This window comes from Dermochelys coriacea, chromosome 1 (genome assembly GCF_009764565.3).
Source record: "Dermochelys coriacea isolate rDerCor1 chromosome 1, rDerCor1.pri.v4, whole genome shotgun sequence".
Lineage (NCBI taxonomy): Eukaryota > Metazoa > Chordata > Testudines > Dermochelyidae > Dermochelys > Dermochelys coriacea.
This window is the reverse complement of record NC_050068.2, coordinates 39,017,424-39,033,025: the sequence shown is the minus strand read 5'-3', so window position 1 is coordinate 39,033,025 and position 15,602 is coordinate 39,017,424. Positions and strand designations below refer to the sequence as shown.

Here is a 15,602-nt window from a genome sequence, read left to right as displayed (position 1 = left end):
TAAACGAAAGGAAGTATTTCTTCACACAGTCAGACTGTGGAACTCTTTATCAAAGGATGTTGTGAAGGCCAAGACTATAATAAGGTTCAAAAAGAACTAGATAAATTCATGGAAGATAGGTCCATCAACAGCTATTAGCCAGGATGGGCAGGGATGTTGTCCCTAGCCTCTGTTTGCCAGAAGCTGGGAATTGGCAACAGGGGATACATCACTTGATTACCTGTTCTGTTCATTCCCTCTGAAGCACTTGGCATTGAACACTGTCAGAAGCCAGAATACTGGGCTAGATGGACATTTGGTCTGACCCAGCGTGGCTGGTTTTATGTTCTTAAATTGCAGCAAGGGACTTTAAGCTGGACATTAGGAAAAACTTCCTGTCAGGGTAGATAAGCACGGAAATAAACTGCTGGGAAAAGTTGTGAAATCTCCTTCACTTGAGGTTTTTAGGAGCAGGTTAGACAAATACTGCCAGGGATGGTCTAGATCACGGGTCGGCAACCTTTCAGAAGTGGCGTGCTGAGTCTTCATTTATTCACTCTAATTTAAGGTTTTGCGTGCCAGTAATACATTTTAACATTTTTAGAAGATCTTTCTATAAGTCTATAATATATAACTAAACTATTGTTGTATGTAAAGTAAATAAAGTTTTAAAAATGTTTAAGAAGCTTCATTTAAAATTAAATTAAAATGCAGAGCCCCCCAGACCGGTGGCCAGGACCCAGGCAGTGTGAGTGCCACTGAAAATCAGCTCGCGTGCCACCTTTGGCACACATGCCATAGGTTGCCTACCCCGGTCTAGATAATACTTAGTCCTGCCTTGTTTCAGGGGACTGGACCAGAAGACCTCTCAAGGTCCCTTGCAATTCTACACTTTATGATTCTATGTAGGGTAAAAAAGAATAAGCCTAAATTCAAGACATGAACCTTAATCTTTTTAAAGAAAAGGACCAATGGTGTTTCTCTCAACCTAGCTGGTACTAAGAGTTATGGCAGGCAGCCACTGCCAGGGTCAGTGGTTCCAAAATATTACCCATAATTTCAGAACACATTTTTATATAGTTTTACTAAGTGAAGTAAGCCTCAGAACATCACCAGTCTATTATTCTGTTTTAAATGAAAATCTGTCACCAGGCTGAGCGAGAATCTTCTGAGGTTTGAGAGCCACCAACTTATCTTTGTGAGCTACAGCACATGAGCCATGAACTTACTCATACTCTAAACTGCAGTAACAGCCATCAAGAAAACAGTCAGAGAAAGCTCAGCAACACTCCCCTAACATTCAACAGGTGCATCTACAGGGTAGAACAACTCCTGGAATATCCAGTCTTAAAACATGACATAAGCACACATAGTTTATTACTAAGAGTATGATATGCAAATATCACTCCTAGAGGGAAAGAAGAAGAATCTGCAATTCAAGGTGGAGAAGATGCACTGGATTTTAATATTCAGCTGTGTTCTAAGATTTAGAGTATAGGATGTAAAAAATAAATCTAGAAAGTGAAATAAAGAAATTACAAAGCCACCAAATGTTAAGTCATGGAGTTGCTTTTACTTCTTGAAAAGCCACCAGAACCAAAGTACTAAAAGGTGCAATGAAGCTAACATTAAGTATAGCATAAGTGTAAATTCTCATGTGCATTCTATAGTGGAACTATATTCTACTCTGTAGCACTGGATAGGCTTTATTGATGTAAAACAGAGATCTCCAAATTTTTAAACCGAAGATCACCTTTTGAATTTAAGAACAACCCAGGATTTACCTCAAAGAAAATGTAGAAATAACATTTTATGATGTTATATGAAGTGGAGATCAATTGCTTAATATACATAATTATATATTTTCCCTGCTTACTGAGTCTCAGTGTGACATCTGTAACTGCACATTATCTACCAGTGTCTTGAAATTCGAGTTGTAATTTGAAATAGCTAGTCAGATGCAGTCCTGCAGATGTGCATATGTGAGGCGGGTGCAATACTTGGACTTGATAATCTTCATTTGTGAGAACGCCATCTCACACAGATAGGTGGAACCAAAGCAAGCTTTCACTTTTAAAGCACAGGACAATAGAAGGGGATACTTGTCTTGGTTTATGAGTCCCCAAAAATCGCTGTCCCTGGATCTGGCTTTCAGCTCAATGTCACTTTGCATGGTAATTATCTCCATATCAATTCCACTACTTTGTAAATCAAACATCTGATTGAATGTTGCAGCCAACCCACCAATGTCTGCTGGAAGGAATGGATTTGAGATAGACATGATGGAGTCAATCATCATGTGTAATTCTTGAAATCGCCTGTTGAATTCCTCTGCTAATTTGGTCAGCTGTGCACAGAACATTTCTGGGTGGAACCATTGTCCTTTGTCTTCAATTTTTTCTAGTATTTTCTCCAGACTCGGGAAGTGTTGCAGCATTTTATCCTTTAACTGGGAGGATCACAGACCCAGTTTCAATTTGTATGCATTCACCGCACTGATCATATGTGATAAGTCTGTCCTTTCCCTGCAGTTCAGCTCGTTCCATTTGGACGTTATGTCAGTAAGGAAACTGAAGTCTAGCAACCATGCATTGTCTGACATCTAATTGCACACTTTGTTCCTTGATTTCAGAAGAGTGATAATTTTGGGCATTAGATCCAAAAAAATCTTTGCAGGACTTTCCTCCTGCTTAACCACCTCACATCTGCATGGAGGAGCAGCTCACCATAAGCAGTATCCACTTCGTCAAGTAAAGATATAAACAGGCAGTGCTGGAAGGCTCTTGCTCCAATCAAGTTTACAATTCTGACAGTTATTTTCATTACATATGAGAAGTCCATAACTTAACTTGCTAGTGCTTGCTGGTGGATTACACTGTGGTAATTCACAAATGAAGGAAAATCTGGATCATTTCTGCAAAATGCAATAAAGCCTGCACATGCACCAAGTATGGCAGGTACACCATCCATTACGATCGAAACAATTGGAATGACTTTCTCAAGCATGTACTTTTTGAATTCGTTATAGATATCTTCACCTCTTGTTCTCTCTTTAAGAGGCAAAACAGTCTTTAGTTATCGCATCCTTAAAAACCATTCAAACAAAAATAACTACTTGGGCCGTGTCAGTCATGTCAGCTGATTCATCAAATTGCAGTGAAAAGCATTCACAGTCATTCAAATCCTGCTGTAGCTGCTGAAAGAGGTCTTCGGACAAACATTCCACCCATCTTGCTACTGTGGAAGCACCAAATGATATGCTCTGAATTGCCGTCATTTCCTCTTTGTTTTTGAAATCTTTAAATAAGTAGTCCGCTGCCACAGTCATTGCCTCTTTAAATACTTCTCCATCCATAAACTATTTCTTGTGTTTTGCCAGCAAATGGCAAACACAAAACGATGCTTCAGTAAAAGCCTCCTCTTTTGCTGCTGGTTTAGTAAAACATGACTGTTGAGCTTTCAAAACGGCCTTCAATTCATTAACTTTCTTTGTACAGAGCATGCTATTCACGAGGAAACTGTCCTTAAATTTACTATGCATTGTTTTGTGGTGCCTTTCTAAATTCCCCTTTTTACTTATCAATATACTTGTGTGACACAGAAGACATATGCATTTATCTTTCACTGTTGCGAACAGAAATTCATTTTTACATTCCAAATGGAAGTTGTAGGTTTTTGTTTTCTTTTTAGATGGCCTGGGTTAGTCACTCATTGTTAATGCTAGCTAGCTGGGCATGTATTTTTTATTATAAAAAGAGAAGAGAGAAGAGCACTAGCTACAACTGCAGTCTAACTGACACTTCTGAACAGTAGACATGCACGCCACGCACAATAAGCTTTTTTTCTTTTTTTTTTTTTTCCCCAATTCTGCACTTGCAACCAAAGGTGCCATGAGTTATGGCGCCTCCTGGTTATTAGGAAAGAGGAAGAGAGCACCCCTGTATTTTGTGGGGATAAGACTGCACATGAGCCACGGGTACAGACAGGCTCCAGTGTGACCAAAGAAGAAATAAAGTTTCAGTAAATTTAAACAGAACTAAAACCCAACGACCTTCAATGAAAGGGCCCTAAAGCTTAGTGGTTTCTTTGCATCTGTCAGGTACAAGTGCTCAAATCTGATCAGCATTTCATGCAGGCTTCCCAACTCCAGAGGGAGAAAGAAGTCAGCGCTCTCTGCTTCCCCCCCCATCTGCCTTCCTTCCTGACCCAGGCCAAGGAGAAACCCCTTGCAGGGCATGTGGGAAGCAGGGCTTTGCATTTTCCCCCTCAGAGCCCCCTGGCGTGTAGGACCGTTACCCGACAGGCTGGTGGCCCAGGGGAAAAGCCTGTGTGGGCAGGTGCGCCATGGGGCTTGGTTAAGGTTGTTTGCTTGACCACAAGCCCTGTAACGGGATGGTCTGGACTGTTACCTAACTCCATCTGCGCTCTTAGACGAGGAACTGCTTTCTCCTCAAGGCTCACAGGCACCAGCCCTAACTCCCCTTGGCAGCTGGTTAGCTGATGGTTTTAATCCCCCACCACGAAGCTCCCTGCTGAATGCACATGGGCAATCCATGCCAGCAGCCTTGCTTCCCCTCCTGGGGTGGGAGCATACTCAGATAAATACCTTCTTGCGGGCCAGCTCCACCACTTTCCACAGCAGCTGGACCAGCTCTCTCTCATGGAATCCCATTTAGCTCCCTGAGCACCAGCAGTCATCCTGAACCAGACCACCAAGTAGTCAGGAAGAGAGGAGGCAACAAACAGGGGTAGCAGCAGCAGTAGGAGGAGGCGGTGACGAATTGATGCGGGGGCAGCAAAAAGTTGGAGGAAGCAACAGCAAAAGGATAAAAGGGCAGGGGTAGGGTAGATAAGAGGTGGGAATATCAAACTGGGGTTAAGGAAGCAGCAGAAAGGATGAAAAGTAGAGGGGTCCCAGGAGAAAGGGGGAGGTGAGGAGTAGCAGCAAAAACTGGGGGATAAGTGGGTGAGAGGCAGCAGGAGACAAAGTAGCCAATAGCACAGGGGAAGACGTAACGGCATAGAATCATAGACTTTAAGGTCAGAAGGGACTATTATGATAGTCTAGTCGACCTCCTGCACAACGCAGGCCACAGAATCCCTCTCCTGTAATCCCTCCCCCACTCCTGTAACAAACCCCTAAACTATGTCTGAGCTGCTGAAGTCCTCAAATTGTGGTTTAAAGACTTCAAGGTGCAGAGAATCCTCCAGCAAGTGACCCGTGCCCCACGCTGCAGAGGAAGGCGAAAAACCCCTAGGGCCTCTGCCAATCTGCCCTGGAGGAAAATTCCTTCCTGACCCCAAATATGGCGATCAGCTAAACCCTGAGCATGTGGGCAAGACTCACCAGCCAGACACCCAGGAAAGAATTCTTTGTAGTAATTCAGATCCCACCCCATCTAACATCCCATCACAGGCCATTGGGCATATTTACTGCTAATAGTCAAAGATCAATTCACTGCCAAAATTAGGCTATCCCATCCTACCATCCCCTCCATAAACTTATCAAGCTTAGTTTTGAAGTCAGATATGTCTTTTGCCCCCACTGCTCCCCTTGGAAGGCTGTTCTAGAACTTCACTCCTCTGATGGTTAGAAACCTTCATCTAATTTCAAGTCTAAACTTCCTGAAGGTAATGAGGCAGGAGGAGAAGGCACTTCCTAGCAAATGACTAAGTTGTCTATGATATCAACACATATTCTAGTGCCCATAGGAGCTCAGCTGAGACCTGGCTGTCAGTCCCCCGCTCGCTCTGTATGGTCACTGCAATGGCCCTTCTCCCTGCTGGTGACATATAAAACCAAAGAAATGTGAACAGCTATGACACCACTTCATGTTCACTAGAGTCTCAGTGCCGTTCTCTCCTGGGACTCCGTGAAAGGCAAAGGGATGGTTTATCATGCAGGGGGACGTTCAGGGGACATCACGTCCGCTGCCTATCCACCCCACTGCAGGAAGAAGAAACTCCAGTACATGCCACATTTTAAAAAAGCCCAAATCAACTCCACAGGGAAACTGGCTCTGCTGAAGCTTTGAACGGGGGGGAGGTTAGATGGGGAGTAGGGAAGGTGGATCGTGGGAATGGAGTCAGGCTCCTAGGGAAGAGGAAGGAGATGATGAAGAGCAGGTGAGGTGACTTCTCCACTGGGAATGGAAGGAAAGCGGCCATCATGTGGAGCAGAGGGATAGGAGTGGGGCTGGGAACGGAAGGGAGGCAATTGTGGGGTTTGCCAGTATAGCTTCGCGGTACAGCGGAGGTGCTGGATAAGATAGTGATAAAAGCGTTGTTTGGATGGGATAAACTAGTTTGGCTAAGAACACTCTGCCATACAGTATAACAGTGCTCTAGCTTCTAGTGCTCCTATGATAGGCCTGGCCTCCGTTCCTTACACACCCATAGCACACCCACCTCTCCTGGCCAGTCATGTACCCTCCATGTGTGCATGGCGTGCAAACCCCGGTCCATTAGCACCGACAGGTATCCCAGATACACTAGCGCTGACACGCTGGTTGTGACGGTCCCACAGACAGCTCACCACAATACGAACACACACAGTCAGCTGTCCAGGTAATAACCATCCCGTTCACATGCTTTCCTTGCTGAACGCCCCGGGAAGTGACTGGATTTTCTTCAGGAAGGCAGAGGCACTGTCCCTCCCCTATCTGAGATTAGTGCAGCCTCTTCCCTGCCAGTCCCTTCTCCTTATTCAGTATTAATGGCACCCCAAATGGCTCCATCATCCCAAATTAGCCAAATGAATTGTGTTGTTATTCCAGTTACAACAATGAATGACCAGATATCAAAATTTTGAATTCGTAGCGAGAAGGCAATCAATTATTTCGTTCCCCTGCCTGGCCTGGAGCACCAGGTTTTGCACTGGAAACAGGCTCTGTTCCATTAATGGTATTTCAACGCCCCAGTCAGGAGACTGGAGTATTTCATTTCATGCCATGGCAAATTACCAACGTGGTTGTTGTTGTTAACCCCCTGCAGTCTCTGTTAGGCTAAGGCTGATGATCTGTTTGGGATGGAGTTGGTATGCGCCTTGCATATGTGTAGATTAACCTGTCTGCGGCTGCTTGTTTAATCAGGAGAGTTCTCAAACTGGGGCTTCCTTTGACTGGCATTGCAGCCTGTGGTTCGGGCAGAGAGCAGCATCTCAGCTGTACCGCGAGTTCAGCTGGCACATCTAGCATCTGGGCTGTACTGTCCCTGCACCGTACACTTTGTTAAAGCACCGTCTGCTGTTGGAAAACCACCACCTCTTTGGCTGAGAGCGCGGTAGAGCGGGTAGGATGTACTCCCCTAGCTGGCTGTGATCCTGAAGGGGGTGGTGGGACGAGATGGGGGACTAAGACCAGGATTGCCACTCAGAGGCTCCGGGATTGACTGGTTGGGGACCACTGGTCTAAAAGCTCTTTGTTCTCTCTAACTGTGCAAAACCCTTGATTATAACTTACTTTTTAATCCCTTCTGTTCTTTTCTGCCTTTTTCTTCCTTTTCGGAGTCATACCGTTTCTGAGGTTTTTCTTTTATTTCATTTTTCTTTACTTCCTTTTCCTGGTACTGAAGGCAAAAGATAAAATTAAAGTGCTATGCTATATTAAAGTGAAATGATCAGTTTTCAACTGCCAAGAACCAAAAGTTCAGAGTTCTGCATTTCTCTGCCAGAGCCATCACTAACATTAGATTAGTGCGGGGAACAGGGTGATAATAAAATGGAGAGTGAACAGCACAGGTGACCTATAGTGGGATACAAAGCCTTTCACACTTGATTTGCTGATTTAAAATCCAGACAAGGTTGCTAGTGAATAAAAGTAATCTGATCTGTACACAAATTTACATTAAAAGTGTTTAGTGCCCTTAGTCCAGCTCCTATTGAACAGATGTTCACATGGTAAAATTACCACCAAAATTAGCACTATTCAATCAAAGCTTTAAGTAGCAGAGTTTGGACATACACAAGGACAGAATAAGAACATACTAGCAGGGGAGTGATTTATACTACAATGACTTTATAATGGGAGAGAGTAGAAACTATTAGCAACCACATTTCTTGTTCTTTCAATACTCCAAGTATGCTAGGTGCTTTTCTAGCATGAAAAATACACACAGTCTCTGTTTCAAAGACCTTACAGTTTCCCTTCTTGTGATGTGTCTAAAATTAGGACAAACTATAGGGAGGAGAAAGTGTGATAGAAGCCACAGGTTACAAAAAGATCTTGCTATTACTCAGTGAAAACATCCACATCTTGATGTGCAGATGGATAAAAAGAGTTAAATTAAAAATCAGATTTTTTAAAAATTAAAATTAAATGTAGGTTTATTTTAAAAAATAAACATAGGGTATCATAATATATTGAATACAAAAAATATTAAGCAGTACATTTTTCTGCCAAGTTTGAAAGAAAATCAAAACAATGAACAGGTGAAAGTCACTGGCTAAACCCCTGGAACCAGAGTTTGCTGAAGTATTAAACCAGCCTTTGGTAGCAATACCCTCTTCTGCAGATGGAGAGAGAATATTTTCTTCATTTCAGTTTATTCTTCAACTAGTTCAGTTCAATGACTTCCAGTTCATTCAAACTTAAGAAACCAATTGTGAGTTGAAAATGGAAAGTTTGTTTCCCTTTTCCAATCTATGAATTAAAAAAAACTTGGTGTGAGATGAAATTCCTACTACTTGTAAAATCTTGAACATGGTGACTAGAAACAAACAGTTCAATTCATTAACTACAGATCATACTTCCTTTGTTTAATAAATCATTTTTGTTATGTAACCAGCACATTTAAGGTAGGTTTTTTTATATAAAAAAATTTAAAATGCTGGCTTTGTACATTTTTAATTGAATTTCCATCCAAACAGACCTTGACATAAATCACAAGTAAAAAATAATCTAGTAAAGGAATGTATCGTTTGCCATTTAACATAAAAAAGTAAAAAACTAAGAATCTTAAGATGACTAAATGTATATAAAGTTACATCACTGCTTAAATGAGTATACATAGTATAACTTTCTCTGTAACAAAAAGAACCAAATGTAGTCTAAGACTATTTAGTGGCAAATCAACATGTTTTAATGGTTACCAACCTGTGACAATCAAACACTCTTTAGAAATACAATGCAAAAGTACAAATGAAAAATGATTCTAAAAAAAGTCATTTAAATCAAGGTTTCCACCTTGCTGATTTGAATAATGATTAAAAAAGACGGTTACTCACCTTTGTAATTGTTGTTCTTCAAGATGTGTTGCTCAAATCCATTCCAATTTTGGAAGATTTTTACCCCAGCAACACTTGGTGGGTCGGCTGAGGCGCCCCCTGGAGTGGTGCCTTCATAGCGCTGGATACATGCCCCAGCGCCCCCTCACTTTCTTCTTGCCAGCTACTCCAACAGAGGGGAAGAAGGGCGGGTTTAGAATGGATATGAGCAACACATCTTGAAGAACAACAGTTACAAAGGTGAGTAACCGTCTTTCTTCGAGTGCTTGCTCATATTGATTCCAATTAGGCGATTCCCAAGCCTTACCTAGGCCGTGGGGTTGGAGTGAGATGTCGCGGAGTGAAGGACTGCTGAACCAAATGCGGCATCACCCCGGACTGCTGAATTATTGCATAGTGGGCAGCGAAGGTATGCACTGATGATCAAGTAGCTGCCCTACATATCTCCTGTATGGGTATGTGTGCCAGGAAAGCAGAAGATGAAGCCTGAGCCCGTGTGGAGTGAGTGGTAAGGTGCATAGTTGGGACACCAACCAAGTGATAGCATGCACGGATGCATGATGTGATCCAGGACAAGATGCGCTGGGAGGAGACTGGACGGCCCTTCATCTGGTCTGCCACAGCAACAAACAGCTGCGATGTTTTCTTGAAAGGTTTAATTCACTCGATGTAGAAGGCGAGGGCCCTGCGAACGTCCAGGGAATGCAGCTGTTGTTCCTGTCGAGAGGTGTGCGGCTTCAGGTAGAAGACAGGGAGGAAGATGTCCTGGTTGAGATGGAAGGCAGACACCACCTTAGGGAGGAAGGCCGGGTGGGGTCGCAGCTGCACCTTGTCCTTATGGAACACCGTATATGGTGGTTCTGATGTGAGTGCCCTGAACTTAGACACATGCCTCGCCGAAGTGATAGCTACGGGAAGGCTGTCTTCCAGGAAAGGTACAGGAGTGAGCAGGTGGCTATCAGCTCAAACGGGGCAGCCATGAGCTTGGAGAGGACCAGGTTAAGATCCCACGTAGGGACTGGTTGTTGAATTCGGGGAACAGGTGCTCCAACCCCTTGAGAAATCTGCTGACAATGCGATTGGAGAAGACCGAATGCCCTTTTTCGCCCTGGTGGAAAGCCGAAATAGCTGCCAGGTGCACTCTGATGGATATCGCCAAGCCCTGCTGTTTTAAGGACAGGAGGTAGTCCAAGATGATAGGTACTGACGCCTGTAGTGGGACCATATGACTGAGCGCCCCAGCAGGAAAAATGCTTCCACTTGGCTAAGTACGTGGACCTGGTAGAGGGCTTCCTGCTACTCAAAAGGACCTGCTGTATGAAGCGAGACCAGCACAGCTCAGATTGAGTTATCCATGCAGCATCCACGCTGTGAGGTGGAGAGATTGCAGGTCGGGATAACAGAGTCGTCTGTGGTCCTGAGTGGTCAGGTCTGGCCACAGCGGGAGTGGAATTGGAGTGTACACCGACAGCTCTAGGAGAGTGGTATACCAGTGCTGTCTAGGCCACGCCGGGGCAACCAAAATCAGACGGGCTCTGTCCCTGCGCAGCTTGAGCAGGACCCTGTAGACTAGTAGGAATGGAGGGAAGGCATAGCACAGGTGTATTAGGAAGGCGTCTGACAGGGAACCTGGAGAGCATCCTTATACAGAGCAGAACACTTGGCATTTCCGATTCTCACGAGAGGCAAATAGGTCTATCAGGGGAAAGTCCCACTTCAGGAAGTGAGAGTGGATGATGTCCGGGAGAACCGACCACTCATGAGTCTGAAATGATCTGCTGAGGTGGTCCGGTAAGGTGTTCTGGACTCCTGGGAGAAATGACACCACCAGATGGATCGAGTGGGCTATACAGAATTCCCACAGATGAGTGGCCTCCTGACAGAGGAGGGACTTTGCTTGTTGATGTAAAACATGGCCGTTGTGTTGTCTGTGAGGACTGCAACACAACAGCCCTGAATGCACTCTTGCAATGCCTGACATGCGAGGCACACAGCTCTGAGCTCCCGTACGTTAATGTGCAGGGATAACTCTCCTGCCGACCACAGCCCCTGTGTACAGAGGACCCCGAGGTGGGCTCCCCATCCCAGGGATGACACATCCATGACTAGGGACATAGAGGACTGCGGGGCATGAAATGGCACCCCTTCGCACACTGATTTGGGGTCCAGCCACCAGTCTAGAGAGGCTAATATCCCTGGCAGGACAGTAACCACCATGCTCAAGCTGTCCCAACCTTGGGGGGTATACTGTTGATAGCCAGGCTTGGAATGGACATAGCCGCAGCCTGGCGTGCATGGTCACATATGTTTAAGAGGACATATGTCCCAGGAGGCACAGGCATGTTTTCACGGTCGAGGCTGGGAACTTTTGCAGGCTGTGGACGATGTTCACCAGGGACTGGAAGCGTGCTTCCGGCAGAAGTGCTCAGGCTAGGCCTGAGTCTAAAACTGCTCCTATGAATTCTATCCTCTGGGTTGGTACAAGAGTAGATTTTGCGATATTGAGCAGGAGGCCCAGTCAACTGAACATGTTTATGGTGAGCTGGACATGAGACTGCACCTGATCCCTGGAGTGGCCACGAATAAGCCAGTCGTTAAGGTATGGGAACAGCTGGATCCGTTGTCAACGAAGGGAGGCAGCCACAAGAGCCACGCACTTGGTAAACACCTTGGAGGCCGTGGATAGGCTGAAAGGAAGGACGGTGAATTGAAAGTGCTGTTGATTGACCACAAAGCGAAGGAAGCGTCTGTGCGCTGGGTAGATCGCAATGTGGCAGCATGTGTCCTTCATGTCAAGGGTGGCAGTCTCCAGGATCTAAAAGGAATAATGGCCCAAGAGAGACCATGCGGAACTTAACTTTACCATGAATTTGTTGAGTCCACATAGGTCCAGGATGGGCCAAAGCCTGCCCTTGGCCTTGGGGATTGGGAAGTAGCGGGAGTAAAAACCCCTGCCCCTTGTGTCTCTTGGAACCTCCTCTATTGCCCCCACAGCTAGAAGTGATTGGACCTCCTGTAGAAGGAGGTGCTTGTGAGAAGGGTCCCTGAAGAGGGACGGGGTAGGAGGATGGGGGGGGAAGCAAATTGAAGGGAGTAACCTCTTTCCACTGTGCGAAGGACCCAACGGTCTAATGTTACATGAGACCACGCACGGAGGAAATGGGAGAGATGATCTTGGAAAGGCGGGGAAGGATTCTGAATGGAGACTGGTGCTCCGTCTTTGGGTGCACCATCAAAAGTTCTGCTTAGGCCCAGGCGATGGCTTGGGAGGGCCCTGGCCTTGGCTGGCTTGGTGACCAGTTTGTCTTCTTCTACCACCTTGGCCGCATCTTCTAAAGAAGTCCTGTTGGCCGAGGGGGAGGGTAGGACCTCTGAGCCTGCGGTCTGAAGAGCCTTCTCTGCGTTACTGGGGTATGCATTCCCAGAGTGCACATAATAGTTCTCAGGTCCTTCAGACTCTGCAGCCTTGAGTCCGTTTTGTCTGAGAATAGGCCTTGGCCATCAAAGGGTAGGTCCTAGAGGGTCTGCTGCAACTATGGTGGTAAGCCAGAGACCTGCAGCCATGAGATGTGGCGCATGGCTATGCCTGAGGCTAGGGTCCTAGCCACCGCATCCAGAGAGGCTTGCAGGGAGCTTCTGGCCACCTTCTTGCCCTCCTCCACGAGGGCCCCAAATTCCTCTCTGGACTCCTGTGGAGCCAACTATTTTTTGAATTTCTCCATAGAGTGCCACGAATTATAATTGTAACTGCTCAGGAGTGCCTGCTGGATGGCCACCCTGAGCTGCAAGCCTCCGGCCGAATACACCTTGCGCCCAAACAAGTCTAGACGTCTAGCGTCCTTTGATTTGGGCACCAGGGCCTGTGACCATGCTGTTCCTTCTCATTAACCGAAGCTATGACAAGGGAACACAGTTGGGGGTGCATGTAGAGGTACTCTTACTCCTTTGAGGAGACAAAGTACTTCCTTTCCACCCCCTTGGCCATAGGTGGAATAGAAGCTGGCGATTGCCAGATTGTCTTGGCATTGGTCTGTATAGTCCATATGACTGGGAGGGCCACCCTGAACGGTGCCTCCGCGGACAGAATGTCAACCACCGGGTCCTCTACCTTCACCATCTCCTCTACCTGGAGGTTCATATTGTGCACCACCCTGTGGAGCAGCTCCTGGTGGGCACGGAACCGTAGTCTCTGCCACTGCCTCATCAGGTGAGGATGAGGAAGATACCCCTGGGACTAAGGGATCCTGCGTGGGGTCCTCATGTGGAGAAACTTGTTGCCCAAGGTCCACCACACTAGGGGCATGGGCCTGTGTTGGCACTGGAGCAATCCCCTCAGAACCCCCGGGGGGGGCGGAGGGGGGCAAGACATAGTGGCCTCTGGTACTCGGGGCTCTGAAGGGGCAGAATGGGAAGCCCACAAAGGAATCCCTTGGGCCTGATGGTATGCCCAGGGAGTCCAAAAAGACCACTGTGGAGGTCCTTGGCCTGAGTCCTGGCCTTCGTCCAGCCACTGGCATGCACCATCCATGGGTGTGAGGGCCACCTTGTGAGCGTGACAACGTGGAGGCAGAGCGAGATGGCCAAGGCAGTGCTGAACATGTCGGCGCAGAATCCGCCGGTGCTGTACAGCGTCATGGTGCCAGGGACCGGTGGCGAGATGTAGAACGGTACCGAGATTCAATTGGTGCCTGCAGTCGTATCGATACCAGGAGCCTGATCTGGATCTCAACGGCGATCTTCGATGAGACCGGCGTTGGGATCAGCTCCGGGTTGAGTGCCGCTCTGTGCTGAGAGTCCCATCGGTACCGGCCATACCGCGATTCTGATCTTCGCAAGCCGGAGCAGCGTCACAAGTATGACTGGTGCCGAGAATGGGATCGGTGCTGGGACTGCGAGCAACGCCGCGAAAGGTGCCGGGACCAGGATCGGGACTGGTGCTGAATTGCTTCACTCGGCAACGGCGATCGTATCAGGGACTGTTTTCCCTTCGATGGCACCACCCGCTCTGGAGGTGCCACTGGCTGCAGCGGAGTCGGCTTTGTGAGTGCGATCGAGTCCTGCGCTGTAGAGAAGGTCTCTGGCATGGAGGGCAGCCTTAGCTCAACTGCAGTGTGCACCAGAGAGCTAAGAGGCACCGGACTCGACAGTGCAGGAGCCGTTACTTGTCCTGTGCGCTCCAGCAATGGATGCGGCTCCAGCTGCGGGAAGTGTTAGTGGCTGTTGAACCGACAAAGAAGAAGCAGTTGGCACCTGCTTGAGCTGCTGCTTCTTCTGGCCCGAAGACAGGGACTGGCGCTGCGGTGGTGGAGGTGCCAAAGGGGCCTGACACCACGAGTCTTTAGCAGAGTCCGAACGTGGAGCCAGACCAGTCGGTGCCGCAGGGGCACTCCGCACTGAAGACGATGCCAAGTCCTGGTGTGCGGAGGAAGGGACCGGGCTAAGTGCCGCCTCCATAAGGAGTTGCTTGAGTCTAAAAAGTCCCACTCCTTTTTGGTCCTCGGCTTGAAGGCTCTGCAAATGTGGCACTTGTCCGCTTGATGGGATTCCCCCAGACACTTTAGGCAAGAGTCGTGGGGGTTCTCCATTGGCGTTGGCATCAGCTTCAGGCAAGCCAAGCAGGGTTTGAAGCCCGGAGACCCAGGCATGGGCCCCTGCACCAGGACGGGTAGAGGAGAGAAGACCCCGCTCCACCCAACTAAGTACACTAATCTAACTACACTAACTACTAACAACTAATTACAACTATTAACAGGTACTAAGAGAGAAAGCTAGAGAGAGTGGAGATCAGCTACGCTGCGCTCCACAGTTCTAACGACTGTCACGGGTGGCAAAAAGGAACTGAGGGGGCGCTGGGTTGGCTGGAGCATATATCCGGCGCCATGAAGGCGCCACTCCAGGGGGCGTCTCATCTGACCCACTGAGTGTTGCTGGGGTAAAAATTTTATGATGATCGTGCATGCGGCGCGCACACACCTAATTGAAATCAATATGAGCAAGCACTCGAAGAACCACCGGTGATTTAAATCAATCCACCTACATGATGTAGTGTTAATGTCTTCAAAAGTAATTAATACAGATTCATTTGTGGGCACTGAGAAAACAGTGATTAGGATTATTTAACGTGTTAAGGAATCATCACTACAATAAGTCAGAAAAGGTTAACAAAAGATCCAATCCAAATATTCTTTGATTACATGAAAACACAGATGCATATTTATCTTTACACCACCTCTGTGAGACAAGAGGGAATTATCCCGATTTTACAGTCAGAAATTAAGGCCAAAATTGTCAGTTCCTACTGATCATCTCCAGTTGCGAAGGCTCAGCAACTCTGATAAACCTGGTGCCTGTTTGGTAACTTGGGCATACAGAAAATAAGGAAAATTAGTTATTCCTGTGG

The 15,602-nt window shown here is 46.9% G+C and overlaps 1 protein-coding gene across 1 annotated transcript in view; it reads right to left on the bottom strand.

Annotated features, from left to right (window-relative positions):
• The window catches only part of MPHOSPH8 (M-phase phosphoprotein 8), a 45,498-nt gene that overhangs the window by 13,612 nt on the left and 16,284 nt on the right, over positions 1-15,602 (bottom strand). The window contains exon 4 of the mRNA XM_038384504.2: positions 7,440-7,545. Within this exon, the coding sequence (XP_038240432.1) occupies positions 7,440-7,545 (106 nt within the window). The remainder of the gene's footprint in view (positions 1-7,439; positions 7,546-15,602) is intronic.